The sequence below is a fragment of the Pleurodeles waltl genome, chromosome 9, assembly GCF_031143425.1.
Source record: "Pleurodeles waltl isolate 20211129_DDA chromosome 9, aPleWal1.hap1.20221129, whole genome shotgun sequence".
Taxonomy (NCBI): domain Eukaryota; kingdom Metazoa; phylum Chordata; class Amphibia; order Caudata; family Salamandridae; genus Pleurodeles; species Pleurodeles waltl.
Genome location: NC_090448.1, coordinates 525,767,094 through 525,784,606, shown reverse-complemented (window position 1 = coordinate 525,784,606; position 17,513 = coordinate 525,767,094). Strand labels below are relative to the sequence as shown.

The 17,513-nt window shown below is 44.7% G+C and overlaps 1 protein-coding gene across 1 annotated transcript in view; it reads left to right on the top strand.

Annotated features, from left to right (window-relative positions):
* Positions 1–17,513, top strand: part of LOC138259698 (phospholipid-transporting ATPase IK-like) — a 592,788-nt gene that overhangs the window by 557,565 nt on the left and 17,710 nt on the right. Inside the window, 1 exon segment of the mRNA XM_069207591.1 lies at positions 17,062–17,285. Coding sequence (XP_069063692.1) covers positions 17,062–17,285 — 224 coding nt within the window.

Genomic DNA, 17,513 nt, shown 5'->3' with positions numbered 1-17,513 from the left:
CCCTTATTAGTGTATAGGGTGTCTAGTAGCATAGGCTCATAGATAATGGTAGCTTAGCAGAGCAGCTTAGGCTGAACTAGGAGACGAGTGAAGCTCCTACAGTACCACAAGTGTCATATGCACAATATCATAAGAAAACACAATACACAGTTATACTAAAAATAAAGGTACTTTATTTTTATGACAATATGCCAAAAGTATCTCAGTGAGTACCCACAGTATGAGTATAGCAAATATACACAAGATATATGTACACAATACCAAAAATATGCAGTATAGTCTTAGAAAACAGTGCAAACAATGTATAGTTACAATAGGATGCAATGGGGACACATAGGGATAGGGGCAACACAAACCATATACTCCAAAAGTGGAATGCGAACCACGAATGGACCCCAAACCTATGTGACCTTGTAGAAGGTCACTGGGACTATTAGAAAATAGTTAGGGTTAGAAAAATAGCCCACCCCAAGACCCTGAAAAGTGAGTGCAAAGTGCACTAAAGTTCCCCGAAGGACATAGAAGTCGTGATAGGGGAATTCTGCAGGAAAGACACAAACCAGCAATGCAACAACGATGGATTTCCAGTCGAGGGTACCTGTGGAACAAGGGGACCAAGTCCAAAAGTCACAAGCAAGTCGGAGATGGGCAGATGCCCAGGAAATGCCAGCTGTGGGTGCAAAGAAGCTGCTACTGGACAGTAGAAGCTTAGGTTTCTGCAGGAACGACAAGGGCTAGAGACTTCCCCTTTGGAGGACGGATCCCTCACGCCGTGGAGAGTCGTGCAGAAGTGTTTTCCCGCCGAAAGACCGCCAACAAGCCTTGCTAGCTGCAAATTGTGCGGTTAGTGTTTTTGGATGCTGCTGTGGCCCAGGAGGGACCAGGATGTCGCCAATTGCGTCAGGGGACAGAGGGGGCGTTGAGCAAGACAAGGAGCCCTCTCAGCAGCAGGTAGCACCCAGAGAAGTGCCAGAAACAGGCACTACGAGGATGCGTGAAATGGTGCTCACCCGAAGTTGCACAAAGGAGTCCCACGTCGCCGGAGAACAACTTAGGAGGTCGTGCAATGCAGGTTAGAGTGCCGTGGACCCAGGCTGGACTGTGCACAAAGGATTTCCGCCGGAAGTGCACGGAAGCCGGAGTAGCTGCAAAAGTCGCGGTTCCCAGCAATGCAGTCTGGCGTGGGGAGGCAAGGACTTACCTCCACCAAACTTGGACTGAAGAGTCACTGGACTGTGGTAGTCACTTGGACAGAGTTGCTGGATTCAAGGGACCTCGCTTGTCGTGCTGAGAGGAGACCCAGGGGACCGGTAATGCAGTTCTTTGGTGCCTGCGGTTGCAGGGGGACGATTCCGTCGACCCACAGGAGATTTCTTCGGAGCTTCTAGTGCAGAGAGGAGGCAGACTACCCCCACAGCATGCACCACCAGGAAAACAGTCGAGAAGGCGGCAGGATCAGCGTTACAGAGTTGCAGTAGTCGTCTTAGATACTTTGTTGCAGTTTTGCAGGCTTCCACTGCGGTCAGCAGTCGATTCCTTGGCAGAAGGTGAAGAGAGAGATGCAGAAGAACTCGGATGAGCTCTTGCATTTGTTATCTAAAGAATCCCAAGAGACAGAGACCCTAAATAGCCAGAAAAGAGGGTTTGGCTACCTAGGAGAGAGGATAGGCTAGCAACACCTGAAGGAGCCTATCAGAAGGAGTCTCTGACGTCACCTGATGGCACTGGCCACTCAGAGCAGTCCAGTGTGCCAGCAGCACCTCTGTTTCCAAGATGGCAGAGGTCTGGAGCACACTGGAGGAGCTCTGGGCACCTCCCAGGGGAGGTACAGGTCAGGGGAGTGGTCACTCCCCTTTCCTTTGTCCAGTTTCGCGCCAGAGCAGGGCTAAGGGGTCCCTGAACCGGTGTAGACTGGCTTATGCAGAAATGGGCACCAAATGTGCCCATGAAAGCATTTCCAGAGGCTGGGGGAGGCTACTCCTCACCTGCCTTCACACCATTTTCCAAAGGGAGAGGGTGTAACACCCTCTCTCAGAGGAAGTCCTTTGTTCTGCCATCCTGGGCCAGGCCTGGCTGGACCCCAGGAGGGCAGAAGCCTGTCTGAGGGGTTGGCAGCAGCAGCAGCTGCAGTGAAACCCCTGAAAAGGCAGTTTGGCAGTACCAGGGTCTGTGCTACAGACCACTGGGATCATGGGATTGTGGCAACTATGCCAGGATGGCATAGAGGGGGCAATTCCATGATCATAGACATGTTACATGGCCATATTCGGAGTTACCATTGTGAAGCTACATATAGGTAGTGACCTATATGTAGTGCACGCGTGTAATGGTGTCCCCGCACTCACAAAGTCCGGGGAATTGGCCCTGAACAATGTGGGGGCACCTTGGCTAGTGTCAGGGTGCCCTCACACTAAGTAACTTTGCACCTAACCTTTACGAGGTAAAGGTTAGACATATAGGTGACTTATAAGTTACTTAAGTGCAGTGCAAAATGGCTGTGAAATAACGTGGATGTTATTTCACTCAGGCTGCAGTGGCAGGCCTGTGTAAGAATTGTCAGAGCTCCCTATGGGTGGCAAAAGAAATGCTGCAGCCCATAGGGATCTCCTGGAACCCCAATACCCTGGGTACCTCAGTACCATATACTAGGGAATTATAAGGGTGTTCCAGTAAGCCAATGTAAATTGGTAAAATTGGTCACTAGCCTGTTAGTGACAATTTGAAAGAAATGAGAGAGCATAACCACTGAGGTTCTGATTAGCAGAGCCTCAGTGAGACAGTTAGTCACTACACAGGTAACACATTCAGGCACACTTATGAGCACTGGGGCCCTGGCTGACAGGGTCCCAGTGACACATACAACTAAAACAACATATATACAGTGAAAAATGGGGGTAACATGCCACGCAAGATGGTACTTTCCTACATACATCTAAATACTGCTCCATGGTGCCATTGATCATGGACATATACTGAACCATTTACCCTAAGATAATGTCTCTCCCAGTGCTTAATTTGGAAATAAAAAGGTGCCGGTGCCCAAAGCCCTCCTTTTAAATACGCTGCTGCTGCAATTAAATGTGCAAACTCGAAATACTGAGGCAGCGTAATCCTGAGGCCATCTCGGGTCTCTTCAATCCATGTACAGCACCTCCCTGCCCCTTCAGCTCACTCTTGCATCTTCCTGCTCTCTCCCTTTGTGACGCTTTATTTTTTTTTCTCTTCCTCCGTCTTTCTCAAATGTGTCTTTTGCTCGCAATAAATGCTTGAGTCAGAAAATCAAGTGCCAGCCCTCAAAATTAAGTGCTGCCGTACCAGAAAAAACAAGCACAGATTAAGCACTGGTCTCTCCTGACAATCATAGGGCTTAGGGGTTGCTCTATACTCCTTACATAAAAGAGTAGATCGTAATACCCCTTGGAATCCTTGTCCTAGTATTCTAGCTTTCCACCTATCCACCTCATATCTTAAAGCTCCTGCCCTCGTCATTGCTTCTATTTTTATTTCTATTTCTTTACGGTCAGTCAGAACATTCGTTATGTCAGCTATCCCTTTCTCATATTGTGTGATGTTTACTAAAAATTTCCCTGCTGCACTTGTGAAGGTTGCATCCGTGCCCTCATTCTACATAGGGAAAGATGGAGAAGACCCTGTGTAACCCTAGAAGATACTTCTTTAGATGAATGTAACCTTCTGAATCACTAGCATGTGGAATTAAAGAACATACTAAACAAGACTTATTAGTACGTTACATCCCTACTTCTGCCATATGCTGATATTATCCGACAACCTATGGTATATAACAGGAGATATATTTTCGTACTCATATGACTCTCTTTTCAAACGCACAATATTTAAATTTGATATAATACATGAACATGAATACCACTTCACACCTGCAGTAAATATAAAAAAGCATAAACAAACAAATAATACAAAGGTCCAAAAAAGCCTGTTAGCTGGGCTAATATGGTGCTCCACTCACTCTTTGAGAAATAATAATGTTATATCTCCTTTTGTTCGCTCTCCACCAAAAGTTCCTGTCCCAGTGACAATGTTGGACACAAAGCAGGGGCCAGTCTAAAGTCCGACAAATTTATCCACGGTTTCCTGCCCTCCACTTTCACTGCAGTGGGGGTGCTCTGGGTGACCAGATAAGGCTCATCGAACTTACTGTCTCTCCATCGCCTCAATACGTTTCGTACATAGACATGTTGACCCACAGGAATTTGACTAATCTGCTGGGTTGGGGTGGTTCACTTCTGCTGCTGCGTCACCTGTTTAGAGACGAACTTAGCAGATTTCAACAACTGAGACAAATAAATACCCACTCATTTCCTACCCCAAAACTTCAGCTGTTTTGTGAGCATCTGTCTTTTGCCTTGCTATCATTAAAGGAGTTGGCATAGGGCGTTCCTGTCACTATCGGATGCTGTGTCAAGTGATGATCACTTCCTGGCTGATTTCTAAGAACATACAAAGCTAATGGAAGACAGTAGAACCAATTCCTATGCAATGTAGCACACAGTAATTTATTTAGTTTTTTAATAGGCCATTAAGGCGTTCCACTATACCATTACTTTAGGAATGACAGACAAATGACAATTTATGCTTTATCCCCAGAGAGATGCAAATGTGTTGAAAAAGGGTGTTAAAAAAATGGCTGCCATTATCTGAGCGGATCGTTTCTGCAAATCCCCATTTTGGTATTACTTCTCGTATCAAGAAATTAGCTGCTGCTTTAGCATCATTATGTACACATGGTCCTGCCTCGATCCACCTTGAAAAAGGACAGACCACGACTATGAAGTACCTGTAATTGTTACATCTATCGATCATGTCAACGAAATCTAAGTGTAGATTTTTAAATGGACCTGTTGGGCAGGGGATTGTTGATGTAATAACTTTCAATGTAGGTCTTGGGCTGTATTGTTGGCATACTGCACATTCAGCAATATACATTGTAATAATTTCCGATAAATGTGGAATAAACCAATTTGCCTGCAACGTAGCCAGAAGATATTCTTTAGCCGTATATGCAAGGAGATACAGTTGCTCCAGCGCTGTATACAACAAAACTTGTGGCATTACCAGTTTCCCAGTACTTTCCTTTCTATAGATGAAATTTGTTGGTGATTGTATACATGCTCGCTTTTCCCACAATTCCCTTTCATATAGTGGAGCCTTTCCTGCAACTCACGTAAATGTTATTGTGCTGTCTCAGTGTATGAGGGTGGTAATTCAGTAGCATTCTGCTGTCTGCTTAATTCCAATGTATTCTCTTCTGATTCACTATAATTTTGAGATGTTTTAGTTGCCTCCTTAACTGCCCAGTATGCCAGAGCATTACCCCTGGAGACAAGGTCTTGCTTGTTTGTATGTGCCGCACATTTTATTACCGCCACTTTAGATGGTAACGTTAAAGCATGTATTAGTTTTGCCAATAAATCTTTGTGCATTTCTGGAGACCCATCAGATTTAAAAAATCCTCTCCTCTCCCACCTATGGATGCTCGAATGCACAGTAGTAGTAACATATGCTGAATAAATCGTAACTTCTAACCCCTCAGCATGTTGCAACGCTTCAATAATAGCCACTAATTCCACAGCGTGCACTGAAAAAGGAGAAGGTAATGGTACTTGACTCACTATCCGCAATGTGTCAGACAACCCCTACTGTTAGGCTCTTACAACTGCTGCTCCTGAATGTACAATCCCTGTTTCCTGGTCTATGAAAGAGGATCCATCCACAAAGAGCAGCACGCTCCCCGGGATGGGATCTTCTCCCACCTTACTCTCTTCTTCTGGCACATAATTGGCACAGTCATGTACTTGTTCGTCCTCAGTAACTGGGTGCGCAAAGAACGTCGCTGGATTAACTGTATGACATATAACCACCTGCAAAGATGGTAATGAAAGTATTACTTCGTACCCAGATACTCTCTGAGCCGTGAGAGTGCTTTTGCCTTTTGAAAAATAGCGAATACCACATGCTCTACATACAGTGTTAAAGGTGATCCCATCACGATCGTAGTGCTCTTCTGAACTGCAAATGCTGCTGTAGCCAGGGCTTGCTCACATGGATAGTGGCCCTTCATGATAGGATCCAGCATCCCACTGTAGTAGGCAATTGGCTTATGTCCCATAGATATTTTCTGATTCAGTACAGCGGTCATAGTCATTCAATTGCAATGCCAAAAGAGGTAAAATTGTTTCTTGTAATTGGGTGTACCTATCACTGGAGCATTCATACTCGCTTTCTTTATCTCCAGGAACGCTGTGTCTCCTCCATCTGTCCAATATATTTTTATTTGCAGTCGCATGGGACGCCTTTAATGCAGTGAGAAGCGGTGGCGTCAATGTAGCACTGCCTCGCATAATTACAGAGTCCTAAAACCTGCTGCATCTGTTTAGTAGTGGTGGGCTTGGGCATATTCTTCATGCTTTCTATTCTGTCAGGTGTCACCTTCCTCCCATTTTTAGATATCAATTGTCCCAAATAATGAACCTCTTTCTGCACTTATTGCAACTTATTTTTATCTACCTTGTATCCTTTGTCTTAAAGCGTGCAGAGGAGGCTAATGGTATCATCTCTACATATATCTTCAGTGGCACTACAAACCAAAATGTCATCCACATATTGTAAGAGCGTACTTTTACATTGAATGTTTGGTAAGTCCTTTTTAACCATCCGATTAAAAATATTTGGGGACTTGCAAAAACCTTGAGGAAGCCTACTATGGCAATATTGGGTATCTTTAAATGTAAATCTGGTCAAATATTGGCTATCGATATGCAATGGAATACTGAAAAACGTATTTTTCAAATCCATTACAGAGAGAAAAGTGGCCTCTTTAGGAATATTTGTCAATATAACCGAATGATCTGGTACTACAGGGAACTCTGGAATGACAATATCGTTCAGAGAGCGTAAATCCTGAATCATTCTCCAAGTTCCCCATTTAGCTTTTCTTATTTGGAAAATCGGCGTATTACATGGTGTCGATCTTGAATATATCACTCCTTGCTCAAGTAACGCCTGAATTGTAGGTAGAATACCTTCCTCTGCTTCTTTGGACAGAGGGTACTGGCGTATCCTGGGCAATATGGTTCCAGGTTTCAATGTAATTTTAACAGGCTAAGCTCTTTTAATCAATCCCACATCATGGAGTGCCTTTGTCCATAACACTTCCGGAACCTTAGCCAAATCTCTTTCTTTCATCGTTGCCTTGGGCACAGGTTTTGACACTGTCCTGTGCTGCACCTGCATTCTGAGACAAATGTTAATTTCAAACACGACTGTTCCAACTAAAGGTTGTTCTCTGAACAATTCCTCATCTGAAATAGCTATTAATTTGACCCCCGGGATCTGTGAACACTATTGATGTCCACATTCCCTGTCTTTTGTCAAATGCAATAAGCACTGCATACATTGGCCTTAGTTCGAGAACTGAAATGTTCAGTACAATTTCTCGTTCTGTCATTGGGTCTGTGGGTTTGCATGGTCTAAATACTCATTCTTTTGATAAATGCACTGTTTTCCCCACCAGCTCTAGTGTATGTGCTATCAGAGCATAAATGGCCCTCAAAAAAGCCTCTGTGTTCACTGGTACTGCTCTGACCTGCTGTATAGATTCCTCACATGCTATAAGAGATAATATCCTCCTTGACGTAACACCAGGTGTATAACACACCATCGATCCATCTTTCAAAAACGAGATGGTCATATTTAATTTGCTCATTAGGTCTCTTCCCAAAAGGTTAACAGGTGACTCGGGAATATAGCAATGGCCCATCAATTTGTGCATCACCCACAGTCATATTTACAGAATTAGTAAAAGGAACCTGTCTGACAGCCCCAGAAAACCCTTGTGTGTCCATTGAGTTTCACTAGAGTGGTAATGTTCCTTCATTTATGCAAGATTTGGTGGCCCTAGTGTCAATTAAAAACTGATAGGGGCAACCTTCTATGGCTACCATCACAGTGGGTTCCTCCTCTGATCTGTGGGTTACCGATAGTATTGGACACATAGTTGTTACCTGTGGGCTTTGTCATTGGACATAATGAGGTGTCAGTACTCCACTAGATACTTGGGGCGGTGCACAAAAGGGGTTACCTCCTTGCACGACTACTCCTCCTACCTGTCCTTGCACTTGTCCACCCATGGTGTTACTGACACCCTGGGGCCCGTATTGCTGCAGTGGCCCCTGAGGTGCCATCTACTGAGCTTGAAGGGTCTGGGGCACTCTTGTCTCGTATATGGTTGTGGTCTCCATTGCATCTGCGGCGGCCTCGCTACTTGTCTTTGCAAGGTGGGCCATCCCTGCATACATTCATCCATACTTTTAATTCTGCATTCCCTGACAAAATGACCCGACCTGCCACAATAATAACATGGCTGACCCCCTCGGTACCCTCCTTGCCTTCTCCCCTGCATTGCTCCTTGTTCTCCTGCTGGACCTCCTTGTCTTCTCACTGTTTCACTCACTACCTGTCCTCCTGGTACTTGCCCTTGCACTGGCGTTGTGACAGTCGCTGATGGTGCTGTAACAAGTGCTCCTTCTGTACTTGGTTTCTTACGTTTCTGATGCACTAACTTAGCAGTAGCTCTCTCTGCCTGCTCCGTTCTATCTTTCTCTTGTTTATGTTCAAAATAATGTATTATGTGAGCCTGTATTTCTGGCCTCAATTCCCACTCCCCTATTTAGATTTACCTGTTTCCCCTTGGGAGGCCTCACTTCAGCATATTATTATAGAATAAAAGTGCATTTCCTCCAGTATTCTCCCATTTACATCCTACCTCCTGTATCCATTGTTCTTTCATTCTCGTAATAAACTCTGCAATGTCCTCGGATGGCTTAATACTTTTTGACATGAGAGCTCCAATATCTGGCCTAATTGGATATGTCCACCACAGTGCATCCCAAACATGCTGACGGACATTATTAAAGGAAGATCCATCACACTGTGTATTTGTCAGTGTAACTTGAGGAAGTCCTGCTCTCATAAATATAGTATTCACCTCATCTCCTGCCAGAGAACTCAACAAACTCCTGACATCGCCCAGAGCAAGGTTCACTCCAGCAGTATGTTTTCAAAACTTCCTATCCATATTCCTGCACCTTCAGACAGTGGGGGCAGTGCTTTCTTTACATTTTCTTTGTCCATCTGTGGCCAAGACACATATGTTGGTGCCTGTCCTCCCTTAAAAATGAGAGGCAGTTGGGTGATAGGCGGGGAGCCTGGTAACCTACGAGTTAACCTCGGGTCTGGCCTGTTACTGCGTATCACTTCAGTCAGTTTGTCTTCAGCATACATCTCCCAAACTGCAAGACACTCTTGCATGTATGGATAATCCCAACCCGGGGCACCCTGTCCCTGTTGTATACAGTCTGCTGCTATAGCCAAATTATAGGGTTGAAAAGACCCCTGCCGGGCCGTGGTTTTCTCCCCTCTTTTTCAATCCATTGTGCTAACTCAACTGAAAAGGGGTGGCAAAAATACCTGCCCTCCTCTTGTTCTATTGTCTCTATAGGTGACACCCGTAATTTGGTTGTTTTTAGAATTGACTTTCTCTTTATTTCTCCGAGTCTCGCGCTATTAATTGTAACCTTCGTATGGGACGGGGTCGAAAGTTATACAGGCTTCAATCTCGTCCTGCTGCACCCTCATTCGTATCAGACTCAACTGCTGCCTCAGCTCCTGTTTCCCTTCTTGTTTCTTCTAAATATCTATCATATTGTGACCTTTCTACATCTTCTTTCTTCTCTCGTTCCTCCAACATCCACTCTCCTGCTGCCTCTCCCAATGTATTAGCGGATGTATCTCCTAGTTTGAGAATAATCTGCCCCATAGTCCATTGCCCTTGAAGAGGGTCAACATTCTCCAATCTGTCTGCCCGTTCTCCAGTGCGTTGCACCCTAGGTATCGCTCCTCCCTTTCTTCTCTGTTCGTGCTCTACCCGAGGAGCTGTCGGGACTAGGCCAGGTGTTCTCTCCGCCTCCTTCACCTCTGTCTCACCTTACTCAAATTCGACCCGTACTGGATCTTGATATCCGGCCGCTGGACGAATAGGGTAGAGACCATACTGTGGGGGTCCCTCTAGAGCCCATTCTATGGATATTTCTCGTGCTTGTATCACTGTCCTTTCTACCACTGCCAATTGTATGTTTGTCTTCGTATCGCAGAAAACCCGCCATACGACAAAATAGCTTCCCTTTTCTTTCTCTTTTTCCTTCTGAAATTTAGATTTAATGTAAGTCAATGTATGTTCAACTGTGTCCTCATCAAATGTCCCTTCCTTAGGCCATGGCTGAGTATGGTCTTTGGTATCTCCATACCATTGCTTACAATATTTCTGTATTTTCTTCTCGTCAAATGAAAATGTTTTTATCATGTGTTCCAGGGGAGCATCCATGATTTTCCCTAGGACATACGCCTCCTATATGTCTATATACTCTTTATTACCACCCACTCCTTATGTCCTTTCTCTCCTCTGTATGTGTTCTTTTGTCAATCTCTCTAATCTATAGCACTTCTTCTATCTCAATGGCAAATATGGGTGCATTTACAGAGGACGAGCTAAATTTTTACCTAAAACCATACAGGTTCCAACCTATTATGAATGAGCATTATCAACAGTGGCACTTGGGGACATAACGTCCCTTTCTTCATTTAAAACCCCAGACTCATATAAATCTGTGAAAAATTAGTCTACGAGGGCTTCTAACACAATAATTTCCTGGTTTATTATGCAAAACAGAGGAGTGTCACACGGACATGGGGCTGGCCATGGGCCCATTGATATGTTAAAACTAGATCAAGGGTATCTACTTCCTGCAACAGGGAATCATCAGTCTTACTTATGAGGGTTTTTTATTTCTCTCCACTAATCTTGATATCGTCTAATTTTAATTCTCCACTTTTATTTGCACTGATGTTTCCCCACTCTCAGGACACTTCAAGTTTTTCTATCGGGACATCAAAAATATGACAAAGATCTTGCACTCTCTCTTCCTCACTTCTTTCAGATTTTATAACCTCGGGCGAGAGTCCTTGCCTTTTCACTACAATTTGCCCACTATGATGATGAAAAGTCACATTCTTTTTATCATTCCTATTACACATTGTTAACATCACATATTTTAATCATTATTATTACACTTTTAACGTTTTCAACAAAAGGTCTGACTGGGCTCCGGGTAAAGTCAATGGACATCGACCACTTCATCATCCCTTTGCCTCCTGTCATACTTTACACATTACCGGATTCACTCCATTCTCTACTCTCACCCTCCGGACCTAACTGGGATAACTAAAGGACACTAACTGTCCCTTCCAGGAACTATGTTCTAGGTTATCCACTATAGCACATTTACGTCGCCCAGGAGCTATTCTCCTAGGTTATCCGCTAATACACCTAGTGTGTTTTCCAGGAGCTATTCTCCTAGGTTATCCACAAATACACCTAATGTGTCTTCCAGGAGCTATTCTCCTAGGTTATCCGCTAATACACCTAATGTGTCTTCCAGGAGCTATTCTCCTAGGTTATCCACTAATGCACCTAATGTATCTTCCGGGAGCTAGTCTCCTAGGTTATCCGCTAGTACATCTAATGTGTCTTCCAGGAGCTATTCTCCTAGGTTATCCACAAATTCACCTAATGTGTCTTCCAGGAGCTATTCTCCTAGGTTATCCGCTAATACACCTAATGTGTCTTCCAGGAGCTATTCTCCTAGGTTATCCACTAATGCACCTAATGTATCTTCCGGAGCTATTCTCCTAGGTTATCCACAAATACACCTAATGTGTCTTCCAGGAGCTATTCTCCTAGGTTATCCGCTAATACACCTAATGTGTCTTCCAGCCTGGCCGGGATATCACATTTCATTTCTACACAAAAAAATTATTTTAAAAAAAAAACCCACACAAATCCTGCATGCACTTACTTCCCCATCCTACAATTACCACAGAATTATGCACTGTTAACTATCAGAGTTCGAACCCCAACCCCTCCTCACCCTTTAGGACAGCAGCCTCTGGTATTTCGCCTGTCCGCTTAAACAGACCAGTGTAATCCTCGCCTGGTTTGCGCGCAATGTTCTATTCAAGCGTCACCGGTGGTCGTTCCTTCAGCCGTGTCCAGGGATTTGAGGAGGTGGCAGGCTCCTGGCTGCCGCTCGCCAAAATGTAGTTGAGTTTTTGTCAGAAATAAATAAGTGACACAATTCTAATAATAATTGAGTATATTTATAAGTAAATAAAATACGTCCGGGAGTACAGCACAGTTCTTCAACTGAAGCCACACTGAACTCAGCTCTTACAAACAACAATTTCTATTCACTTGGTGAGCACCTAAGTTCTACCTCCTTCATACATTCACAATTAACAAAGACCATAATTCTTTAAACGCTATCTGACTACTTGTTATAATAGATATAATACATATATATCTTTCGACATACACAGTGACCTTCGATCCTACCCTTTGAACTCTATCAATATGTCCTCCCGACATGTCTACATGTTTTTGAGGTTTTACGGTCTGTCTCCCACTTACTGCCAACCTTGAAACACAAACATCTAGTGCTGTGTCTCCCTTTCAGCCTGTCATGATTTACCCCTTCTCCTAAGCCTGGTATCAGAAGGTGGCTCAGACTCTCCTTTGTATATGCGTCCTTCTAAATTATCTATGCCATGCAAAGTCAGACTGTGACTGCTTTTACCCTGCACCTGGCCTCTCTCCTCATTCTCCTTTCTGTCCCTGCATCCCTATGTGACCATTATATTCACACTGAGGCCTGTACTTTCCACGTATCATATACACTTCTGCACATTTGTTTACTATGTCGTGTGTTGACCAGAGTCAGCCTTTTGTCATTTTCTTGAGGCCTATTACACTACCCTCTATGACTGCCCTCCAGACTAGTGGATGGTACCAGAAACCATCCTCGAAAGTACAAAACCTGTTGGTGCTGAAGCATTTTTTTAAATGAAGGTGTCAGAAAAGGTACAGTGCACTCCCAGTGGCTTCCAAAGCACCAGACCACTGAACCATGACTGGGGCCGGCACAGCAAACCACCAGTGTACCGGGGTTTTGCGGCACACCAAATGGGCACCGAGGTGGATATCTTGGTGGCTCAAGGCATATTTCTACACCATATCAACATATGGAGTGTGAGCTCTCAGGAAACAGCAGTTACTCCCAAGGCCTGCAAACAGGAGGCCCTCCGATGGCATGGGATGCTAGCACCAGGATCCTCGAGCACATGTTTGGGCATACCGACCCCCCTGGACCTCGCAGTGCAGGAAGACTGGTCGATATGAGGCCTGGGCCCATGCAATCTGACTCCGAATGGGGACCTGAACCCTAAACCCAATGGCTCCCACCCTCAAAGGCTAGAGGGGCACAGCTGTCCTAATAAGATCCTGCATGGTGGGCCAGACAGTGTGACCTAAAACACACCCCTCATAGGGCCACCCCACTTGGAGAGGGGTAGACCAGTGGGGTTTCCCCACAGGACACACTGACCCCTACCACAAGATGTGCTCCCTACCAAAAAGGCCCCCTTTCCTACAGGCCAGGGGTACAGACCAATAGGCATTCTATGACGTTGACCACGCAGCCTCTGGTCCCATAAGCCCATGACAGTGTTGAAGCCAGCAAGATAACTCTTGAAGCGGTCGCTGCACAACAGCCAAATAAGCCAAAGACGCAAAAGATCTGGTGCAAGAGTCAGCCCTAGAGGAAATTATGAGTGAACTTGCAGCCCTGCGGATAACTCTAGTCGAGGTAGCCAATAATACCTCCAAAACCTCGGCAGGCATACTATCAGTTTGCCCAGACTCAAGAGCTTTCAGTCCTAGGCTCCTCATGACAGAATCTAAAATGGACCAACTAGAACAGAAACTCAACACCTCCATTGACTGGGACCAAGATCTCTGGTAACTTCAAATGAAAATGGTTGTGCTTAAGGACTGTAACCACAGAGACAGCCTGAGCGGGGACATTTAGATGGACAATATAATTTTCTTCCTGGTTCGCTTTCTGCCTACCCTCACAAAACTGACTTTTGACACCCCTCTTGAAAACCACCATGCACACAGAATTAGATTGAGATAACAGATGCCATGAGAAGGTCTGAGGCAAAATTCTGCAACCAGTAAGCTTGTGTAATAATCACAGCGGCAAAACGACATGGACCTTTCCACTTTGATGGTCATAAAGTCTTCATATCACAAGATTTCTCACAAGAAACAATTGCTAAATACCTGGGCATTCAATACAGCATATTGGATACAAATCCATGCTTATCATCCACAGCAACAGAATGTCGGGATAGGAGGATCCAGGACAACCTGAGCGATATCCAGATGGGATGACGTATCCCCTCATGGACACTTCGAGCACCAACACTTCTACCACCAGACAGTATGGAGATCCAGTCTCTGCCCTGGCAGATGAAGCCCAATGGCTGGAAGCAGTCACAAGAAAATGATCCACTGTGCCCAAGTCTAAAACACAGCCTTAAGCTGCCCACAACAGAGGTAAATCCCAATCACCATTGAAGTCTCCTGAATTGAGTTAAAAGTGAAGTTCTAGGTGCATGCAGCTGGTAGGTACCTGGGATGGAGCTACATGTGAGAATAATTGTCTTCTTAGCCTGGTTGTCCTGTAATTCACCTGTGCCCCTTCCCTATACACCTGTTTCTTAGGCCAGTTATAATGCCAACCATAAGCATCGGATTCATGGTGAATGGCTGCAGGCCCTAACACAAGACTGATCACCCGACCACAGAATTTGTCTTTCCCCACATCTGTGAAGGCTCTAAGATCTTCTTCCTTCATATCACTATAGCCTTCCATTGATAGACCCGAACCCAGTTCAAACACCACTGACTATCCAATTCTACCCAGCGATGCTGGACGCATCGACAGGCTTACCTGATTTTTCCACATCACCCCTGTTACACAACCCCTGGAATAGACTTCTGTTCTCTTCAACACCCCACACTGGGGTCCCTTGGGAACAACCTTGCCCCAACACACTACTTATAGGTTACCAAAATAACCAGTGCCCCAAACATGCTGTCACTGGACACAGCTCTCAATCTATTTGATCACACCAGCGATCTTTGAGATCGATGTCCAATGCAAACATTCATTCAGTCATCTCTCTCAATGTCAGTGGGCTGTGCCACTACAAAAACAGGAAGACATATCATGGGCTATACCTGTTTACTGCACCTAGACATAGCTCTGATTCAAGAGACACATCTCTCTGAGACTGAATGTGAGAAAGTAAAGAGGGAATGGGTGGGAAGAGAATATCAAGCCAACAAGGTTACACCGAATGAGGCAAACAATCTGACTTCTAAACTATATCGTAAAGGAGGATGGCCATCCTATCCAGGAAGGGCCTACTACTACGGGTTCACACGATTCTCATTGGGTCCATCCATGCCCTGACTCCCAACAAGAGACCGCTGCTGAGGGTGATCTCTCCAATCCTGAATAAACAGACCCTTACAAAGGTTCACATGGGAGTCGTTGGAACCTGGTCCTGGACAAATTCCAAGACAAGTCGGATCACCCAGTGATTTTTCGGGTGGTGGGCAGAGTAGTTCTGGGAGACATAATGACCGACTAGTCCCTGGTTGGCCCTTGGAGGCTTAGTCACCCTGTAGGCAGAGATTACACATTTACCTTGTGTGTACATGGTACTCTTCAGATATCATAAACTTGCATCAGGCAATAGAGGATTTCTTGACACATTGCATAATGCCCTCACTCTCTCGAGTCCAAAGTTGAGACTTCAAGTCGGACATCGCAGAGGATCTCTTGGCACCACGTTTGGGCAAATCATTTTGCCAGGCAAAATCCAACCCCAAAGTACTTTCTGAAAATACTAGCACTCAAATAGCCCTCATCTTAAAGCCGAGGAAAGATCCCTTTCACAGTACCAGCTACAGACCCATATTGCCTCCAAGTGTTGAGATGAAAATTTATGGCAAAAGTGTTGGCAAATATACTCAAACTGGTCTTCCCTTCTTTAATACTCAGCAACCAGGTAGGCTTAATCAGCACCATACATCGGCAGCCCACTTCAGATCACTCGCCTAATACTCTGGCAGGTAGGTAATGATCGGGATGAAAAGTTGCCAATCCTTTTGGATGCTGAGAAGACCTTTGGATAGGTCAAGTTGTCATAACTTTCCCAAATTCTCCCCTGGGTAAGTATGGGCCCAGATATTCAGAGAGTGGATCCAGAGACTATACACACACATCCCACTGCAAGGGCCACATCTATGGCGCAATGGTCTACCATGATTTGAGTAATAATCTGTTTTTCCTCAATAAAAATGTATGAATAGAAAAAAGAATGGCATAACCAATATAGACCACAAGTACAACCAGTCATCATATCTCTCACTATTGTCCTTCCTTAAAGTTATCTATTCCATCATGTAGAGGAGGCCACAACTACAGAACTTACCTTCAGCAGCTATCACATTCTTGTGGGAGGCCTACACTAAGACCTGACATGCATCTGGTTATCATGTTCTCAGAGGAGATGAGAATTGCAGCCCTTGCTTACTTTTGTAAAATATGACAATTGTGGCTCTTACCTGCAGTTGGATATCAATTTACTCAAAGGAGGCAACCCTTGCAGCCCTCACAAGAAGGATATTGTACTACTGAAACAGTAAAAACACCAGTGTCTCACTTTAGAAAACCCTTACATTGCTCAGAATACAGCAACACAGAAGGCATCACTTCTGAGTAAGTCTCACATGGTACAGAGCAGTAAATAAAGAGGGAGACCTGGGTCTGCGCATGACCTAATTTGTCTACTGAACCACACCCTCAGTAGCATTATTATGGATGGTAGGCGCCAGTTGAAGGGGAAAGCATGGGAGGATGGTTTGTTTACAATAATATTGGCTTATTTCTGCTTAAGATATGAAAATCGTGCCAGATTTCCTGCTCCAAAAAAGAGTCACCATTTTTGGAAAAGAGTTCTTACTCAATATTATATTACATTTCTACTGTCTTGCAGCTGCGCACATTGGTGTAGGCATCAACGGTCAGGAAGGCCTACAGGCTGTTAATGCCAGTGACTATGCCCTGGCCCAGTTCCGCTTCCTGCAACGCCTCCTGTTTGTCCACGGCCGGTGGTCCTCCTACCGTATATGCAAGTTCCTCAACTATTACTTCTACAAAACCTTCGCCTACCAGCTTATCGCACTCTGGTTCTCTATCTTCAATGCCTTCTCTGCACAGGTAATGGCTGGATTTAGGATTCCATGGACATGTATGTAAACAGAGGCTAGGATGTGAGCGGCTCAGTCACTCTGTCTTCTTCCACCAAGCTGAGGTGCCTAGTTAAAGAATATAGACAAAATATATGTAGAACCAGATTCACAAAAATAAATGTAAAAGTGCAGGTGGAGATTTATGTCTCCTCTTGAGCATTTTTTTCTGGTTATTCCCTATTCACCACCATTCCAG